Source organism: Populus euphratica, unplaced genomic scaffold, assembly GCF_000495115.2.
Source record: "Populus euphratica unplaced genomic scaffold, PopEup_1.0 scaffold2.1, whole genome shotgun sequence".
In the NCBI taxonomy this organism is placed as follows: domain Eukaryota; kingdom Viridiplantae; phylum Streptophyta; class Magnoliopsida; order Malpighiales; family Salicaceae; genus Populus; species Populus euphratica.
In genome coordinates, this window is record NW_011499846.1 from 1,656,192 (window position 1) to 1,677,300 (window position 21,109).

The following is a 21,109-nucleotide window of genomic DNA, read 5'->3' on the forward strand; positions in this document are numbered from 1 at the left end:
TCCTGCTGGCACGCGCCTATTCACAAATCTCTCAAAGATTCACCGAGATCCACAAGTGTGGTCGGACCCTGATGAGTTTCAACCAGAGAGGTTTCTGACTACTCACAAGGATTGTGATTTTCGAGGCCAACATTTTGAGTTGATTCCATTTGGTAGCGGAAGAAGAATGTGCCCTGGAGTCTCGTTTGCCCTTCAAGTCTTGAACCTTGCACTTGCTACTTTGCTCCATGGGTTCGACATAGAGACTCTGGATGATGCACCGATTGATATGACTGAAACCGGTGGAATAACCAACGTCAAAGCCACACCTCTAAAAGCCCTTCTCACTCCTCGTCTTTCTCCTGGCTTGTATGATCTGCAATAAATATGGAGAACCGCGTCCTTCCCTGGATTCTGCTGCATCTAAATCCTTAATATATATTCGAGCGTGCAAATTAATGTAACCTCTCTATATAAATAAAAATCATTAGCACTCATCCATTCGTCCTTGTATCTGCTCTCTTCCATATCATTCCGTCACTCGTAATAATTGACAGCCCTAGGAGAAAAAAGAAAAAACTCCAAATAGCTTATTGACAGCCGTAAAATATTCAACTCTGAATTCAAATTTCCATCTTATAAATAAAATATCATATATAATATATCACTTAGGCAGCTAAAGTCCCTAAAAAAATTAAAGAAGCTTTGTCGTTCCATAATTATTATTTTTTTAAATTAAAAACCTGTTTTTTGATTGATTTTTAATTTAAAACACAGAAAATATTTTAAGAATAGTAGTAGACCTATCCATAATATTGAAAAGACCAAAATCAATTTAAAACACAAAATTTATCCTAACTCAAACATATTTTTTTATAAATTTTAAAGTTGAAAAAATATTTAAAATGAACTTCACTTATTAAATAAAATCAATTAACATAAATATTATTTTTTTATAGTCTAAATTCGTGCCAACATATTTTTTTCTTTCTATGTATCATCGGAATCTAACATCCTTTACCTCTTCTCTTTTAAATCAGAGGATAAAAGATAATAAAAATATATTTTTATGCTAAACTTATATTAAAAAAATATTGAGATACATGATATGTATAATTTTTAAAATATGAGAACTAAATTAATTTTTTATATATTAACTTTGAAACCATCGCTTGCTTATAGTGTATTTTCTACTTTATTTATTTATTTTTTAATTTTATTTTTAGTTAATAAATTTAACTCCATTTTTCTTAAATTTGTCTTAGAAAATATGTAATTGCATGAAAAACAATACGAGGATTAAATTAAAAAAAAATATTTATAAATTTACTTATTCATAATAAAATATGAAAAAAAATGGAAATTGCTAGCTGTGGAAAGCATATGCATTTTAATTTCTTACTTAATGATCGGTCACAGTCAACGAAGACAAATCACAATGTATGATTGTGAAAAAACAATGTATGTTTTTATTATATTTTGAGTGGTTTTTAAACTTACTCTCGGCATTAACTCGTTTAACATTCTTCCGGTGGTTGTTCTGTAAAATATATTTTTTTTAGTTTTTAAATTTTATTTTTATATAACATTTCAAAATGATATCATAACGTACAAAAATTAATTTGAAATAATTTTTTTTATTTTTAAATTATTTTGGTACATGCATATTAAAAATAAATTTTTAAAAATAAAAAAATACTATTATATTTAAAGGCCCTCCATCTCATGCATTTGTCACAAGCAGACAGCTGGCACCACGCAGACGAGTGATGGTTTGCTTAATCGATTTGTTCAGAGCTGCTGAAGACTGTCGTGTAGTGATGGTACGAAGAATCTAGCTAGAAATCTCTCTCTTTCACTCGACAATTTCAATCGATCTTATCACCACCACGTACACACGTGCGAGCAAAGACCAGAGGGGAAAGAGAGGACGAGGTGGTGGCACCGCCCTACCACTTCAAGGATTGCTAACTCTTCTCTTTCCAAGGATACAGTGATGGGCTCTCTCCCTCTCTCTCTCTCTCGATTAATTTTAAGATCTTCCACGAAGTATTTTTTTCATTTATTTAAATATTAAAATCTTCAATGAGAACACAGGGAAGGAGGGGCGGTGTGTAATTGATTATCAACCAAGATATCTCTCCTTCTTTTTCCTTGGATTATTTATTACAGTATCTTATCCGTTGTGATTGTTCTCCGCTAATCTTACTTAAAATCCTTGTTGCATGATTTAGCTGGATGACGACGAGCATGGACGAGGTATCATCCCAGCAGATGGCGTGCAAAAGCAAGAGCTTTTTCTTCTTTCTTGATAAAAAGCAAGAACGATTGTATTTTAAGGATCCTTTCGTTGCTTTCCCATTGATCCAACATGTCATCATGCTTCAAGGCGAAGACACCACCAGTAATACACAGTGACTAGAAAAGAAGACAGTAAAAAAAAGTCGTTTCAATAAATCACTAGCTTCCTCTCCTCTTCTTCTGTTTTTTGCATTATTTAACAACTAAATGCTCACGTGTCTATGAAATTGTTGAAAATATAACTCAAAGTTCCATTAAAAATCCATTCAATGCTCAATATTTAATCCCCGGTTTCAAGGAGACCTTATAAAGTGCTAATAATTGGAAGAAAGAACGCGGTGGGTGAAATTTAAACTTGTATTTATTTAATTATCAAAATTATGATACTATATACAAAAAATATTTTATTTAAAAATTTAAATAGGATTTAAAACTTGTATAATTGCATAATATTTTATACTATTAATTATATTTTAATTGGAAAAGAGAATGAGTTTAGTTAAATTTGAATTTGTGATCGTTTAATGATTAAAAATCTAATATCATAAAAAACAAATTCAATTTAATAATTTAAGTTATTATGTGGAGTTTCAAAAATAATTTTATATTACTCGTTAACAAACTTATTCAAGTAAAAGCTTGTTAGGTTTAAAACTAAAACAAGCCCATACTATTTTATATTTAATTTTTATTAATTAAAATAAAAATAATAAAATTTAAAGTTATAAGTATTTCATTATCAAAGTTTCTTTTCAAAAAGAAAACGCATGGCAACCTCGTATAATCATATCAAGTGAGAACATTTGTGGACGCTTACATGTAACATTTCCAACTTTGCAGGATCTACAAGACCTGATGCAGGAAATTAAGGAAAGGCCACTTATATGTTCATATGTTGGCAAAACTAAGCTCACATTTTAAGAGAACAATTACAATGCATGATAACTCGAGCATTAATAGCACTACCTCTGTAGAAAAGCATAACTAGAAAGAAGGCAAAATGAGTCAAGACCAGCTGATAACTAGAAAATTGATGCTACAATGATGGAGCACCAAGATACGAGGCCTGTTTCAATATGTCGCTGAATATTTCACCAGCTATTACTTGAGCCCGAGCGCCAGGCCCTTGGACAAATATCAGAGGCTGTTCTTTATACCTTGTAGTTGTGAAATGTAATTAAAATCTAATTAATAATATAACATAGAGTAAGATAGGTTGTGTATATAAATATTAAGTTTAAAATATTTTTATTTTAAAAAATATATTAAAAATAATATAAAATATATTATAGAAAAATAAAATTTATATTATTCTTTAACAGTATTTTATAATATTAGATCAAATGAAACAAATTATTATAACATAAATTTACCATCTTTGCTCGGAATGTAAAATTTCCTATCTAGGCAAATGGAAGGTGAAATTTATTGCCCACTATATACATCAGCTTAAAGGTCACGATTACCCCCTTGACAATTCACTTTTTTTTTTTTAATTATTATTATAAATTTATTAAAACAGGTCCGGGGGTGGTTTTAAAGTCTAATGAGATCACAATCATGAGTGTTTCTTTCAAATTAGCACAATTAATACATTTATTTAGAAAAAAAAAGATACTAAAAGAAAAAAAAAAAGAGAGCTTTGTTGTACTGTAGTTCGAATACCTAGAAAACTCTTGTTTTACATGGATAATAAGACACAACTAGTCCTACGTTAAATATTTTTTTATATGGAAAAAAGTAGTCGTCTCGATTAAATGGATATGAAGACTTTCACGTGGTAACACGATCTCGAGGAGAAAATTAAGGATTTCTTTCTTGAGATTTCTGCACAAAATATATATTTAAACGAAGAAATCAGCCGCCATCTCTTACCAATTCTTTCATCCTTATCTACCACTGAATTGTGACCTGGAGTCTTTTGGCAAAGGAGACTTCCCCGTCATAGTTTCTGCTTTCCGAATAATTTTTCATTTAAAACAATATTAAATTAATTTCTTTAGACGTTTTTTATAATTTTTATTTATTAATATTAAAAATAAAAAATTATTTTAATTAAAAAATATTTTCAAAGAACATGATGTAACACATTACTGTAGTCTCGTGATCTGCGGAGGGTGAAAAGCGAGGAGAACTTTAGTCAAATCGTTATACCTTCCTCTGCCCCAGCTCGTATAATAAATTGCTTAGGGGTGTTTGGATAAGATTTCTGGCAACTTTTTGCCTTGACTTATGGCTTTGTTTTCCTCTTCCTCGAAAATAAATATTGATATGGGTGATCACTAGCCAACAAATCCTGCTGTTCATTCTAAAAGCTGAATAAAATGATTAGATTATGAAAATTAACCCTCATGTCATGGTGACCTACAAATGACTGGAAAAAAAAAAGAAAAAAAAACATGATGTGTGATACAAGAGCTAAAACTATAGTTTATTATTTTTTAAATAATTTATTTATGTGTAGTCCAACCAACCGTTATGATTTAGTTATTTTTAACAATAAAAATTAATTTGAGTTAAAATCTTACTAGAATTAAAAAAAAAATTGTTATTAGTGTACAAAGAAAAATCAACTTGATATTTTATTAATCTTACAAAAACAATCATTTTTTTTAGCCTAGACAATTCGGTGTAAGATGATTCAAATGTTTTTTTTATATATATATTTTTAAATTTTTTTAATATATTGATATTAAAAATAAATTTTAAAAATAAAAAATATATTATTTTAATATAATTTCAAACAAAAATTATTTTAAAAAACAAAAACTACTCCATTCTCCATCACTGCCTCCTGCCTATATTTAACTACTTTTTCTCTTCTTGTTTTTTTTTTTTAATTCTCAATCAGTGTGCTTGTACCTAGTCAAAAAAGGAGTGTGTATTTATGCTTCATCACGAAATATTCCAGCATTGATAGATTGATTAAACAAACCACTATGGATATCCTTCCATACCTAAGCACTATCATACCAACTGCTATAGTACTCTTTTCATGCTACCTGCTACGGAGGTCCAAATCTTCCAAGACCAAATTAGCACCAGAAGCTGGCGGTGCTTGGCCTATTATAGGTCACCTTCCCTTGTTAGCAGGATCTGAGCTTCCCCACTTGAGATTAGGAGACTTAGCTGACAAATATGGACCTATTTTTACCATTAGGATAGGGATGTACCCAGCTTTGGTGGTTAGCAGCTGGGAGTTGGCTAAGGAACTATTCACCATCAACGATGCAATTGTAAGTTCTCGCTCCAAACTCACAGCTTCAAAAATTTTGGGCTACAACTTTGCCAGTTTTGGGTTCTCTCCATATGGAGAATTCTGGCGGGGAATTCGTAAAATAGTTGCGTCAGAACTACTCTCCAACCGCAGACTTGAGCTACTAAAACATGTTAGGGCCTCTGAGGTTGAGGTCTCAGTTAAAGAACTATACAAGCTATGGTACTCAAAGGATAAAAATGAGGAAAGCCAAATTCTGGTTAACATGAAGCAGTGGATAGCTGACATGAATTTAAACCTGATGCTCAGGATGATTGCAGGAAAACGATACTATGATGCTGGCATTGTTACTGAGGAAAATGAGGCGCGCCGATGCCAGAGAGCGATGAGGGAATTCTTTCACTTGACGGGGTTGTTTGTATTAAGGGACGCAGTTCCTTTTTTGGGGTGGTTGGATTGGGGTGGATATGAGAAAGCCATGAAGAGAAATGCTGAGGAATTGGACAATATTTTTGCCGAATGGCTAGAGGAGCATCGCAGGAAGAGAGATTCTGGTGAATCAGCTAACAAAGAGCAAGACTTTATGGACGTGATGCTATATGCCCTTGATGGTATCAACTTGGCTGGTTATGATGCCGACACAGTTCGCAAAGCCACATCCCTGGTATACAATTAATGCCTTAAGTTTGGTTTAGTGGAAAATTTCCCCGAATTTTAGTAACTAATATTTAAATTCCCTCATCTTGCACTTAATTAATATGATGTTATATTGCAGTCTCTCATTATAGGGGGCACTGATACTATAACTGTCACTATAATTTGGGCACTGTCGTTATTGCTGAACAATACCGTTGCATTGAAGAATGCTCAAGAAGAACTGGATGTTCATGTTGGCAAGGAAAGACTAGTGAATGAATCGGACATCGAGAAGCTAACATATCTCCAAGCTTGTGTCAAAGAAGCACTCAGGTTATACCCAGCAGGTCCACTTGGAGGATTCCGCGAATTCACTGCAGACTGCACGATAGGTGGTTACCATGTCCCTGCAGGCACTCGGTTACTATTGAACATTCATAAGATCCAAAGGGATCCGCGAGTGTGGCCCAACCCAACAGAGTTCAAGCCAGAGAGGTTGCTTGGTTCGCACGAGGCTGTTGATGTCAAGGGTCAACATTTTGAGCTCATCCCATTTGGTGCCGGTAGAAGAGCTTGTCCTGGGGCGACTTTGGGACTCCGAATGAGTCATTTAGTGCTGGCGAGTATCCTCCAAGCTTTTGAAATCTCACCTCCATCAAATGCACCAATTGATATGACTGGAACTGCTGGGCTAACATGCAGCCCGGCTACCCCTCTTCAAGTTCTAGTCAAACCACGCTTGCCTGCTTCTGTTTATGAATAGATTTTGAGAAATAGAATGCTTGTCACATATAAATCTGTCTCACTTCTATATGCTGTCCAACCCCTTGGCTGTTCTTGTAAGAAAATTAAGTCTCTTAATATAATAAGGCCATCATATTGACAGGTGATTTCGCTTTGGAAATTTTTCCCCTAGTTGCGTCTGATTCTCTCAGCAGGGTGTCACAAGTATTGGATTGGAGTTTTCACTACATATGGATATGCTTCGATTTCAGTGGAGACACATTTCTACTCGTCCTTTCTTGTAGTGGGATAGTTTAAAAATCCCACTTCCCCAATGAAATCTGGAAACGATCGAGTTAAGGAAACCAAGCAATGGCGGCAGGCATAGATCACCCACTTTTAATCCTCGTGATGGGCTCTGATTGCCCATTCTAAATACTGGCATGATTAACAAGGCTAAAACTCCGGCCCATAGAGCAGTGATCTGTCATCTATTTGGCGATGCTACACTGTTATTGTTATGGTCCTGCAGTGGTGATCTATCGTTGTTTATGGGCAAGAAAATTAGTCGAATCATTCCGAATATTTATTAAAGTTGATTTAAAATTAATCGAATTAAACAGTTTTTGGAATAATTCTGATTAGAATTTTTATTTTATTTTCTGATTTAGATCTATTTTAGATTTTGAAAAATATAAAAAAAAACTAACCAAATTCAACTATATTAAACTGAAATAAATAAATAAAACTTATTATAACCTAGAGGCACATTATATTAAAACATGTAAGAAATAGGTCCATGAATTAAATTTAACTTATTCGATTTTAAAATATAAAATTAAATTTAACCGGATGAATAAACTTGATTATTTTATTTGGATGATTCAGTTTAAGATTTTGAAAAAAAAAATTAATTCACATAAATTTCTTAGTCCAAACTGAATCATTTCAATTGATGCTAACTCATAGCATTGTCTCTTATAAATATTTTTATGGAAGAAAAATTGAGATCAAGCCTCAATGTTTATTAAACTTGGATAAGAAAAACAATATAATAATATTTTTAAAATAATATATATTAATAATAATTTATAATTTTCAAATAATTAGCCCCAAACCTGACTTGATAAAAAAATTTATGCAACTAATTGTAATCATAAATAACAACCACATGCTAATATTAACATGACCATTATCATTAATTTAATTGTCACACGCAACAACACGTCGTTTTGCGATAATGAAGGCTCCTGTTATGCCTTCTATATAAGGTATTGTGTGTTGAAAAATATTTTGAATTTAATCATAAAATTATGATTAATATTCATGAATAGTCATCTAGTATTATAGTCACTAGAAACTTATGATTTACAAGAGTCTGAGTAAATGACTGGTTGTACAAAGTAAAGATACATCACCCCAATACATCTTACCTAAGGTAAGCTATATTGTTGTTTGATTATTTTTTTAAGTCGGGTTTTTATCCGTTGGTCTTTTCTAAAGTTCAAGACATATTTCTTTTCATGAGACAATTTCTACCTTATTGAGTTAATTCCTAATCCTTTTAAAGTGTGAATTTTAGCATCTTATTTATTTACATCTTGTATCTTTAATACTTGAGGGTATACTTTATCATATAATTTTATACTCATAAATATTAAAATCTATATCTAGACTCTAAAAAAATTGAAAAAAAGATTTTTGATATTTTGGTCAAACCCTAATGGATATCATAAACTGGTTATGATATCTATTTTTAGATATTTTAAATATGAAAAAGATATAATTTTTTTTATGAAAAATATACTTGGAAAATTTTTAGAATTTGGACATATTTAACAAAATATTTTTTTCTTTTTAAAAATATTTTGAATTTTTTTTTAAAATATTTTGAAGAAAACCAGGTATTTTGATACTGTATTTGGATTTTACAATGTAAATATACAACCCAATATTATACAAAAATGGTAGAAAAATATATGAGAAAAATAAAAAAAAAATCAAAAGATTTTTAAAACTTTTTGGATTTTTTTGTTTTAAAAAAGGTGGCAAGCTGGATCAACCCAGCCATTTAGGCTGGGCCAAAACTGATGAGGGTCTGCGATTGTGCTAGGAATGTTTGGCTAGTGGCTCAGGAGGTTTTGGTTGAGGTGGCTGGTGGCAGAGAAGAAGAAGAAAACGAGGAGTTGTTGAGAGGAGAGAAAAAGATTCACGGTGGCTCTCGGTGGTTGTTAGGTGACTTCTTAGGGTGGAGCTGATGTTGGGAAGATCGATGATGAAGATGGTGGTGGCTAAAGGCTATGGCGGAGAGAGAAATAAGAAAGAAGACTCGTTGCAGAAAAAAACTAGGGAGAAGGCTAGTTTTTTATGATTTTTAGACCTGATTTTTTTCTTTTTCAGACCATAAAATCCACCTCTATTTATAGGTGATGGAAGAGGATATTCTTGTTTACACATGAAAAAAATTGCAGCTTTTAATTCTGTTAGAAAGAATCCTAATCGTTGGTTCAAGTTGATATCTTTTGGGTGGGGCCACCTTTGCTAATAAGCTAATGAAGACCATACCTAAAAGGGATATCTAGTGATTATTTTTGTGCAAGTTCTGAAAAAATTAGTGGACGTTAGGTACATTAAATTATAAGATAGACAATTGGACCAGCTTTTCAAAAAAAAAAAAAGAGTAATGAACAGTGACTAGACAACGCGTCACTGTTCATTATAATCTTAATTTTAAAAATATTATTAATTAAACATATCAAATTATTTTTTATTCAACTTCAATTTTAACCACAATTTTAACAAACATACATAAATATTAAATTAATTTTAAATAAAAATACTTTTTATAAATTAACTTCATTCAAACTACAATTATAACAACTACCACATCCCCAAACACTTTTCAATTTAATGTCCATATAGACCAGAAGGAAGGCGTGGACAGAGAAGAACTTCGAGGGGCGTTGCTCGGAGGTTGGTTAATCCACTGCTCTCATGCATATCAACGGGTTCACCTGACGGGGTTGCAAAATCAAACCCATGTAGCAATGTAGCCAGTGCTAGATCCATGGCATGAAGGGCAAAAGATACTCCAGGGCACATTCTTCTACCACTTCCAAACGGAAAAAACTCGAAGTTTTTTCCTCTAGCATCAAAACCTCTGTGAGTTGTTAGAAATCTTTCCGGATCAAATTCGTTAGGATTGGACCACACCCTTTCATCACGATGAATCTTCGAAACATCAACGAGAAGTCTTGTCCCTCTCGGAACATGGTAGCCATCTATGGTGCAATCCTCAGTGGCCTCATGTGGTAACAAGAGCGGTGCAGCTGGGTATAAACGCAGCGTTTCCCTGATGACAGCTTTAAGGAAGACCAAATTTTGCACATCCGATTCTTCTACTTGTCTTTCCTTACCTACGTGGGTGTCTAATTCAAGCTGTGCCTTCTTTAGTACATTAGGATTATTGACCAGTAAAGAGAGAGCCCATATCAAAGTCACTGCTGTTGTGTCTGAGGCTGCCAGAATAAGGGCCTGCAAGAGTGATATTCCGCAAGCCGTAGCCCATTAACTCTAGCAACCATATACTAATAATTATTTGCATTTTTTAATTCATAATTTCAGCCTCATCTTGAAAAATACGTCTATATCTTTTTCTATTTCATTCAAATAAATTAATAATTATTGCTAACTTAAAATAAGGTAAAATTTGTCGAACTTTGAATAGGTCAAAGTGTCAATAGTTTTTATCTAATTTATTTAATGTAGATAATCCTTGAAGAAAATTAAAATTAAAAATTAGATTTTTTTTTGTTAAGTTATGCTAGTCACATGGAAAATACTAACCTCAATTTGAATGAAAAGTTAACTTAATTTGAATATTTTTTTTGTTATTTTTTTTAATGATTATCTAAGCTAAATAAATTTGACATAATATATTTAACTAATAGTTCAACAAAAAATATTCAACAAAAAAGATGTATATTCTCCTAAAATATTCTCTTATTCATGATTTTGTTGTTTTGGCAGTGAACATAAAACTTGTTAAAATGTTGCCTCTTGGCATGGTTGTTCTTTTCAATGTTAAAATAAGAATTGCAGAGCCTTCTACATTTATTAATCTATAGTTTATTTATAGTCTAATTAATGTTACAGGGAGTTGACTTAATTCTTAAAAGACTAAGCATAGAGGGTAATAATTAATTGAATTGGGTATGAATTATAGCATGGGTTAATTGGTGTGGAGGATTAATTACCAGGGATGTAGCTTTGTTGATGGTATCAGAATCTCCGCCTTGAACTGCTTCTGCATCATTATCGAAAACATCTAGCATCAAATCCATGAAGTCCTCCTTACCCTTAACAATTCCAGCAGCTCGTTTTCGTTTGTGTTCTTCTAGCCAATCTTCAACAACAAGGTCCAGTTCTTTTGCAGTCTTCTTCATAGCCTCCACATGCCCCCCAAGATCCAAAAGCCTTAAAAATGGAAGCGCATCAGACACCGAAAACACTGCCGTCCAATGAAAAAAATCCTTCAATCCTTTCTTCCATCCTTTCGCACTCTCCTCATCCTCAACGTTTGTGATGTATCCCACAGTTTTTCCAACAATTGTTCTAAGAACGATGTTTAATGTTAGATCTCCAAACCATCGTTTCATTTCCACCAATACCATATTACTTTTTGATTTTGATGCACCACCTCTATTCTTGTCCCATAACTTGTACAACTCTTTAAGAAATGTCCTTACCTCACTCTCTCGTATATCTTTCAGCTTCTCTAGCCGATAGTTTGATAGAAGCTCAACCGTGGTTATTTTGCGGACTTGACGCCAATAAGGCCCATATGGGCTAAACCCCATCATTGCACCATCGTAGGTCAAAAGCTCAGAGGCAAGTGTTTTCGGACGACCGGAAAAGGCTTTATCATGGGTGGTGAAACACTCCTTGGCGGTCTCCCACCTGCTTACTACCAAAGCTCGGTGCACGCCCATCTTGATTGTGAAGATGGGTCCATATTTTTCAGCCATACTGCCCAGCACTTTATGGGGAGGTTCCGCCCCTCCTAACAGATGGAGGTGGCCAATCACAGGCCATGCTCCACCAGCTTTTGGTGCTGCTTTCTTCTTGCTTGTGCCTGCTAAAAATTTTCTTGAAATCCAGAAGATTGAACAGATAAATATAAAAATGAAAAACATGGGATTGGAGGTCATGTTATTTGTGAGGAATGGAAGATCAAAAAACCCCATAGCTCGTTCTGGAGATTTAGGATGTAACTCCTTCCTATAATAAAATATCAGTTTTTTTAAATGTTGAGGAGCTGTTCTGATGAGTCCAAAGCGTGCTGTTGCTTTCACATGGCCTCTCTTTTATGATCGAGATTTCTCCCATACCGTTGAAAAAACAAAATTCAATACTCAAAAGTCATAATTTAATGGGTGAAGTTTTAGATTAGATTTTTAAAAGTTATTAGTTTAAGTTTGATAAATTTTATGATTATATATTTATTAATTTTAAAATTTATAAAATTAATCGAAACTCGTTAATATATCTATAGTAATAAAATTTTTTTCTATGTATCAATTTTTCTTATATATTATTTTATTTTACTTTTACATAAAATGATAAATCAAAACTAAAATAAATAACATAAAAAATAAATAAATCTTTATATATATTTTGACTAATGAACAATTCACTTATAAGATGAGATATTTAAAATATTTTAATATAAATACGATATCTCATAAATAAAAATAAATTAATAAAATAATATCACGTGACAACAACAAAAAAAACTTAATTACCCTTACAATTCCTTATAAATAAAGGGTCTCATCCTAAAATAGGAAGGGAGGAATTCTTTTTGGAGATATAATTGTTTTTTAAGACAAATTTTTTAAATAAAAAAGCTCTAAAACCTTCTTCTTATATATTTGAAGTCTATAAAAAATAAAAGTTTGTTGGATCAAGCTTAAACATTATAAGAGTTTTTTAAATTAAAAATACTCTTCAAAACATCAAATTATCAAATGTCGGAATACAATATATATTTAAAATCATGCTCTTGTAAAACATAAATCTTGATTTAATTTTATAAGTAAATCAAATTACTATATATTAAATTCAATGAGATTGCATTTAGTTATATATTTTAATAAAATTAATTAAAAAAATAATTTGAACCATGACTTGATTCTTTATTAAAAAAAATACATGTGTAACTTATGAATTATTATAAGTACACCCACACACCTCCTTGAAACTATCTTGAACAATTTGTTTATTCGCATGGTGATAAAAAAATAATCTGATAACACAATCATATCATAAAAGTATAGGCAACATCATTCATATCATAAAAGTAGAGGCAACATCATTCAAGTCCAATGATGTTTAGAAGAAGAAGAAGAAGAAGATTAAACATTAAGTCTAATTAACTAAAGTCGTCATCTTGTATTCTCCAAACTAAACATTAAATCCAAAACTAGTTTGATTGGTAATTGAAAAAAAATACAGAGTTGCGTATCTGCTAGGACTGGCTGCCTGGTGATCAATCCTGGACCGCTAGTAGAAGGCAAAAAGAAAGAGTAAAAAGAAAGTTAATGATTAGTTCAAGGAGACGTGTATGGATTTTTTGACAGGGATTTTCCTATTTCAAGGTGTCAAAGAGAACCAAGGCAAGAGATAAAAAATTAACAAATTGAGGCACGCAAGCCAAGGCAAGAGGAAAAAAAAATCAATTTATTGGTCAAAATAAGATTCCACATTAATTACTTTAGGTGAAAAAAAATAAATCCTATGACCAGTCAAAGTTGTTTGTTATTATTAATTCGCAAAAGAAAATTTGAGAACTTCCACTTTGATTTAAATTGAGCATCAAACTTTGATTTTATCATTTAATTTAATAAATTTTAATTAAAATTGATTTTTAAATTTTAAATTTTAACAATTATATTTTATTTTAACAATAAAATATATCCCTATTAATTTATTATCATCAAATCAAATCTTAGTTAAAAACAATTCAAAGTATAAAACTCTTTTGACTATATTTATTTAATTTTTAGATACTACTGATATGATAAACCATAAACTTTGTTGGTTCACACCTATATTACCAAATTGAATAAGAAAATAAGAATTCATTTGGGATGATATGACTTTTGAATTAAATTTTTTGAATAATTAATGAAAAAAATAAATAAAAATAACTTTATATAAAAAGTATATTCTGTAAAAATCACTCAAATAAACCTTGTTAAAGAAGAAAATATGAAGTGAATTATAATTCATAAACTAAAAGTTATAAATTTCAACTCTTGATTAAATTAAAATTTCAATTTATTTTTATAACAAAATTCTGATTTAATTTAAAAGTTATTTATAATAAAATAAATACATTGAATTAATTTATGAAACCATTATCCCCTGCTTTGCCTTAGTAGATGAGGTTTTAATTTGCTTCGAGGCATGAAAGAGAAATAAATGGATGTTAAAATAGGTAGAGAGCATTTGGAAACTATGGATAGAGAGATTGTCCAATTTTCCAAAATTTAAAGGCAACAATGAGGCATGAGTGGAAGCCTTTCAGAGGTTTAGATATTGATAAGATAGGCAAGATTATTTCACTTCTAATTCTTTCAAGGGAAGACAAACACTAAGTATTTGAAAAGGCCCTGCCCCTGGAATTTTGGTAAGCAAGTTTGATTTTAAAGAAGCCTTGGCAGATTGCTTTGTTCAAGAACCTTCTCGGGGTCGTCAGGGCTTGTGGTATACTTTAAACATGTTGGAGAATCCAGATTTGTGATGTACTGATATTTGCTCATAAGAAGCCAAACACACTGACACAATATTTAACGTGGTTCAACAAATCACTTACATCCACGAGAGAGTCGATATTATTAGAGATAAAGAAATAACACAAAACAAATACATGGAGAAGGAGGATTACTCTCACTCAAACTCAACTCCCAGCTCACTACTGTAATGACAGTAGGGCTGCTGCTTTTGACAGCCTCTCTTTCTCTCTTATTCTTTTACACACACTCATCACTCTCTCATTTTGCTCTCAAACAATGCCTATATTTATAGGCATTAATGGTAAGATAAGATTCATAAATCATGGCATGATTTGTGGCACTAATGATGGCATCATATAAGTTGCACTATTTTATCAATAGTTGGTGCAACTTGGCTACACCCCTACCATTGTAGGCTTTTGACAATGGCAACCTTCTTAGGATAGGTTGCGCAATTTATTGCCCATTAATGGCAAATCTCAACAATCACCCTCTTTGACATTTATATGGGCAATTGTCTTCTTGTTTATTCAGTATAAGCTTGCATCCTGCAGCTCTTCTAAGCTTATCATTCCGAGAGCTTTTGTGGCCAAGTTTACAGGTACTCGCCAAACCTTTCAATCACTAGAGTGACCAAAGCACACCCTTGCTCACACCAAAGGATCACTTCAACCAGATAATCTCACATATTACATCTGAAGAGTGTTAACGCTTGTCTTTGGGACACAACATTCTCCTTCGAGCGTATCAACCATGCTCGATTCGGAATGATTTTTTAAGCCTCACACCAAGGCTTACAACATCCCCTCAAACAGAAATTTCTATTCCCAAGTGCGATAATCATTATATGAGTATCTCAATATGATCACAAGCTTACCACTATTCTAAGAGTCTATTCATTCAGGAGTTGCGTCTGCTCTCTGTTCCACCCTACAAACCATGTATTACTTCTCCGTCAGTCTCCCGCTCTTAGTCTCAAGAATCCAAGTAGCTTTCCACCTTTAACCATAGGAGCAGCCTATTAAAGGTTGATCCATATCTGTCTTCATACTCTAAGTATTACAATGTCATTACCGAGCTCACCACCTCGACAAGAGTTAACTTGTTCTAGGAACCTGTGCATGCCATCTGCTCCTACATAGCAGTCGCGTCTTAATGCTCCATAAGTCATCCACTTATTGTTCGAGGCAAATGTCTTCTAGCTCATTGATCTTTAGTATGGGGGCAATATCCATAAAAGTCAATCTTGCATTTGTCTCCAAACTCATCATATCCACTTCATTGGTTATCCATATTATCCACTCATATCTAGCCATCACATTGGCTCTAAGGCGTTCTGTAATTGGGACTCCTATCATGGCCCTCACACCTTTTCCTAAGGTGTCTCCGTTCGTTGTTATATGGTGATTTGAACTTGGGCTCATATTGTGGCCCTCACACCTTCCATCTAAGGTGTCTCCGCTCGTGATCATGTGGCGGTCTAATCTTGGGCTCATCATATGGCCTTCAGATCTTCTTTTTAAGATGTCTTCGCCTTTCATAGGCGGTCGCATCCTCCTTCAACTAGGATGCTTCAAAGTGACTCCAAAAATTCTCTACCATCATATGGACTATGAGAGAGATCACTACCACTGATCATATAAAAAGAGAGAGTTGCAGTACACTCCTCACAATTGTCCATCTCGATTTTTATATTTATAGCTTCTACGCCTTTCTGCTTGATGGCTCTACCCATACCAACTCCCTTTGGTGTCTTCATCATTCATCATAGATGGTCGCACCCCTCAATTAGGTGCTTCAATAACAACTTATCTTTCCATCCTTGCATGCATTGGAAAGGTCCTCGCTTATTGCCTTTATCAAGAACACAAGAGACTTCTTGTTGTATAATTTTTCACAGTCTTTGTTCTGAGCTTTATTTGGGAACACTTCTTCTCTTTTCACCTGTCGTCTCATTACAATACCTCATTGGATCCTACAAGTACTCCTACACAATCTCCGTTTTCCCTCATGCAATTTCTGTTCTCTAGATTCTCCATATTCCTTGCTTATGTTTGACAACAGCTCATCTTATCACAACACCTATCCAAGTCAAAATAAGGTGCCAATCTTTATCCCTTTCTTGTATTTCTCTTCCATTATTAGGGTCTTAATCAATTCTCCATTTGAGAAATTACAGTCACCGAATCTAACTTCTTTGAAGAAATCACCACTCTATCAGATCCTTGATTATACGAAACCCAACTGTTCCTTTATGTCGTCATCCTACTAGTCTTCAACAGTTTCATAACAAACTATCACATATACAAAAATGGTACTGGATGGATAATCCTTCCACTAAGCAAGTTCCTAAAAAGATTGGAGGGGTCACATCGGTCCCACTTAAAATCCAATCTCCTAGCTAGAACTTCTTAAGCCATATCTATCCATCATACTGTCTTTCCGTATATACAACCATTTGCTAGCTTTGTCACGGCTTTCCTTTGCAAGTGATCTGGGGTATCCTGGTTTTATACCTGATTTCTTAACATGTGGTGAGACTACTAGTGCTTAGATTTATCAAGATTGGTCTTTATCAATTTCCACTCTCCACCTCAAATTGTCCATATGATCAGGTGTCCAGAGTGTCCTAATTTTGCCTTCCATCAAAGTAATTAAAATTTCCTCACATAATAGTTCAACACATGTAATTGAGCAAACATGTGCGATTTCTTCTTCTTCATCTTCATCGACCACTATGATGACTTTTAGATGCCTCCTAATCTGGCAATATTTCTTTAATAATTCACCATCACCATTTCTGTCTCAATGTCAATGATCAGACCATACCATTGCATCTGTTGTAACCCAATTTTGGATTCATTAAGATTTTCTCGAATGTTATTTTATTTTATTATTCATAACAAAAAAATATAAATAAAAAAAATTTTAAAATATATTTTCTCGAGTCAATCGCATCTTTCGATCAAAACCGAGTCCATCAGGTCAATACGGGTTAAACCATGTCGACGGGGATAAAAAATGAGTTTCGGGCCGTTTCGGGTCAAAACCGAGTCCACCGAGTCAATACGGGTCCCACCATGTTGACCAGAATGAAAAATGAGTTTCGGGCTATTTCGGGTCAAAACCGTCATTTTCGGTCAAAATCGAGTTCACCGGGTCAATACGGGTCCCACCATGTCGACCAGGATGAAAAATGAGTTTCAGGCCAAAACCGTCATTTTCGGTCAAAACCGAGTCCACCGGGTCAATACGGGTCCCACCATGTTGACCGGGATGAAAAATGAGTTTCGGGCTGTTTTGGGTCAAAACTGTCATTTTTGCTCAAAACCGAGTCCACGGGGTCAATACGGGTCCCACCATGTCGACCGAAATGAAAAATGAGTTTCGGGCCGTTTCAGGTCAAAACTGAGTCCAGCGGGTTAATATGGGTCCCATCATGTTTACTGGGATAAAAAATGAGTTTCAGGCTATTTTTGGTCAAAACTGTTATTTTTTGTCAAAAAACCCGGTCCACCGAGTTGATACCCATATAAAGATTTTTTCGGTAATTAAAATTGATTTTTAGCGATTGAAAAGCTTTTTCTAATACTGATTTGAGTTTTTAATTTTACCTCTATAAATAAATATTATTATATATATATATATAATAAAACAAAAAAATAATACAATTTTATCAAAGTAGAAGAAGGAGTTTTGCCGATGGTGACTATGCAACTGTACGTTGAAAATTTTGCACAATCCATGATTATTTATCCCCTGTCATTTGCTATAAATAGCCAATTAAACTAAGTCGGGGAGAAAAAAAGAAAAGAAGAGTAATCTAAATCGAGAGCTTACTATTTGTGTTACTATTTTTTGTCACTGTTTATCTTATTTTCTACTTTTTCTTTACGCAAGTAAGATATTGATTTTTTTAAAAAAAATTAAAAAATATCAAAAATATCCTAACCGTTAGATATAATAGTATTTAAATCCGAGCCTTTGATTTTTTTAGGATACAATAGGTTTTACCACACTGGATTAAAACCCAAATCCATCTCAGCCTTTAAAATAATATGTCATTCGATCCTGTTTAGCCACGTCATCAGGTGTACCAAACACTCGGTACACCGCGCCATACCGGAATAAATCTTAGACCATCTGGACCGTCCGATCAACTTGCAGATCAAGCCAATCATAGCCGCACGATTCGTTCATCCGTGATCCAAAGGTTCACAGGCTTCAGACGCACCGGCGCACCATGCTCGCGTTCACATCGTAGCAAATCTCAGAGCCTCTCTCTCCTCTCGCTGGCGATTCTCTCTCCCTCATCCGATCTCCCATTTCCGATCGTTTTAAGCCGCCAAACCACCACAGAAAGGTGCATCGCCTCCTCTAAAGCAAAACCCAGGCCGTTTTACGCGTTTTCACCGCTGAATCTGGTCGGAAAAAGGTCGCGACAGTCATCGGCCAACCGAGCTTCAAATCGACGATTCTCCCTCATCAGCCATCAACGGAAGACGAGACCACCACCATCAGAATCCTCACCCTCAGATATACCAAAATCAACCATCTGTTGGTCGGAATCTCGCCGGAAAATTTCGCTGCCTCCAACAATAGCCGCGCGTGAGGCACACGAGCTGCCAGTGGCATTTTCATAAATTTCTGAGAAATCCGAGGGTATTTCAGTCTTTTAGCTATATAGTAGCACTCAAGTAATTTTTTATAATTTTTTATGATATTTTTATATATAAATACTTGTAAATTTTTTTTTTGCATGTAAAAAAAATAGAAAAACAAAAATAAATATAAAATAAATAACAACGCGGGTCCAATACCCATTTTATCATGTCACTATTCATGGGTTCAAAACCCGATTCTCAAATATGGATATACCCATTTCTCAACAATATCAAAATAATTTTGTTTTATAAAATAAATATTATTTGTCGACATGTCTCTTTTATTTACAGAAAAGGATCGATGCCAAAAATTTAAATACCAAATATGGATTATGTCCATTATTATTTCTTTTGATAAATCAAATGTAACTCTCCTTTTTAGGAACAAACGTTGACATTTTAGATAAAGTCTTCTAGTTTTAAGGACTGATGTCATTTTTAACGTGTCTTCTATTTTTAGGGACTGACATTAACCATCTTAAAAAATTTGCAAATAAGCTCAAAATATAATGGCATTTAAATCAAATAAAAAAGAAACAACACAAGTAAAGGTAACCTTTTCTCTGAAATGATGTTTTAAGAGTGGTGTCTACCTTCTCTTAATCATAACTAACTTAGTACCTGAATTTCTGAGACCAGTGTCTAATTTTGGATTTCTAGTTCCCTCAAATTGCTAGATGGCGACTCCAATAAAAAACTTTATTTCCCCCAATCAAGAAAAAAAAAACATTTATTCTTTTTGTTAAAACAAACAAAAAATAGTGGAGTCGTCGCCCGATGTCGTGTAGCGACAGCATCCAAAACAATCAAATTAGTTAGAAATAAGTCTGAAATCATCCAAATCACACTTCAGACGGCTAAGATTTGATCAAAACAATTCTGACCTGATAAATGGCCCAAATTCAATCTCAAATCTGGTTGCACGTAGGATCAGCTACACTGGATCCTTTCCCTCGGCTCGCTGTTGATGACATGGAAGGTAGGTCCCACTGTGCTGATGTGAATGCTGATTGGTCGCTGACATGGCATGCCATATGTGCATGCTGATAGAATGATGACATCATCATTCGAATCTGGCACGTGAGTCAGTTTGGCCTATTCGGTCGAAGAAGACGCGTGTGATACGTGGAGCGCGTCTGGTAACTGGGTCAGCCACCCCGCCAATGCGTGATGGCAAGTGTGGCTATATCCGACGTTCAATTTTGAAGCGGTTTTCACTAGTGGCTTTGTCTCTTCCTCCTCTACACAGTAGTATGGTTAAAACATAATTTTGATAACTTTTATTTTTGAGCAAATTCAAACACCACTTTAAACCATGTGCTTTGATACCAATTGTTGGGGAATTCGGACCTGTGATGTACTGATATTTGCTCATAGGAGGCCAAACACACTGACATAATATTTAACGTGGTTCGATAAATCGTCTACATCCACGGGAGAGTCGATATTATTAGAAATAGAGAAAAAACACAAAACAAATACATAAAGGAGGAGGATTACACCCACTCAAACTCAACTCTCAGCTCACTACTGCAATGGTAGTAGGCCTTCTGCCCTTGGTAGCCCCTCTTTCTATCTTATTCTCTTACACACACTCGCCACTTCTCATTTTGCTCTCAAACAATGCCTCTATTTATAAGTATAAGTGATAAGATAAGATTCATAAATCATGGCATGATTTGTGGCACTAATGGTGGCAGCACATAAGTTACACCATTTTATCAATGGTTGGTGCAACTTGTTGTAACCCAATTTTGGATTCACTAAGCTTTTCTCTAATGTTATTTTAT

General features: G+C 33.7%; 2 protein-coding genes across 2 annotated transcripts; one reads left to right on the plus strand and one right to left on the minus strand.

Moving 5' to 3' along the window:
- Positions 1-5,128: 5,128 nt before the first annotated feature.
- On the plus strand, positions 5,129-7,040 carry LOC105130218 (cytochrome P450 CYP82D47-like). Its single transcript, XM_011032622.1, has 2 exons — positions 5,129-6,161; positions 6,273-7,040. The coding sequence occupies exons 1-2, from the start codon at positions 5,220-5,222 to the stop codon at positions 6,894-6,896; spliced, it is 1,566 nt and encodes a 521-aa protein (XP_011030924.1). The 5' UTR covers positions 5,129-5,219; the 3' UTR covers positions 6,897-7,040.
- A 2,642-nt stretch (positions 7,041-9,682) lies between these two features.
- Positions 9,683-12,225, minus strand: LOC105130207 (cytochrome P450 CYP82D47-like). Its single transcript, XM_011032614.1, has 2 exons — positions 11,113-12,225; positions 9,683-10,390 (listed from the first exon to the last, which is right to left on the minus strand). The coding sequence occupies exons 1-2, from the start codon at positions 12,100-12,102 to the stop codon at positions 9,764-9,766; spliced, it is 1,617 nt and encodes a 538-aa protein (XP_011030916.1). The 5' UTR covers positions 12,103-12,225; the 3' UTR covers positions 9,683-9,763.
- Positions 12,226-21,109: the final 8,884 nt, after the last annotated feature.

Coding starts and splice junctions, on each gene's coding strand:
- LOC105130207 (XM_011032614.1), bottom strand. CDS start 12,102: ATGGGGTTTTTTGATCTTCCATTCCTCACAAATAACATGACCTCCAAT. Junction 10,391..11,112: donor TCAACAAAGCTACATCCCTG/GTAATTAATCCT, acceptor TCACTCTTGCAG/GCCCTTATTCTGGCAGCCTC.
- LOC105130218 (XM_011032622.1), top strand. CDS start 5,220: ATGGATATCCTTCCATACCTAAGCACTATCATACCAACTGCTATAGTA. Junction 6,162..6,272: donor TTCGCAAAGCCACATCCCTG/GTATACAATTAA, acceptor GTTATATTGCAG/TCTCTCATTATAGGGGGCAC.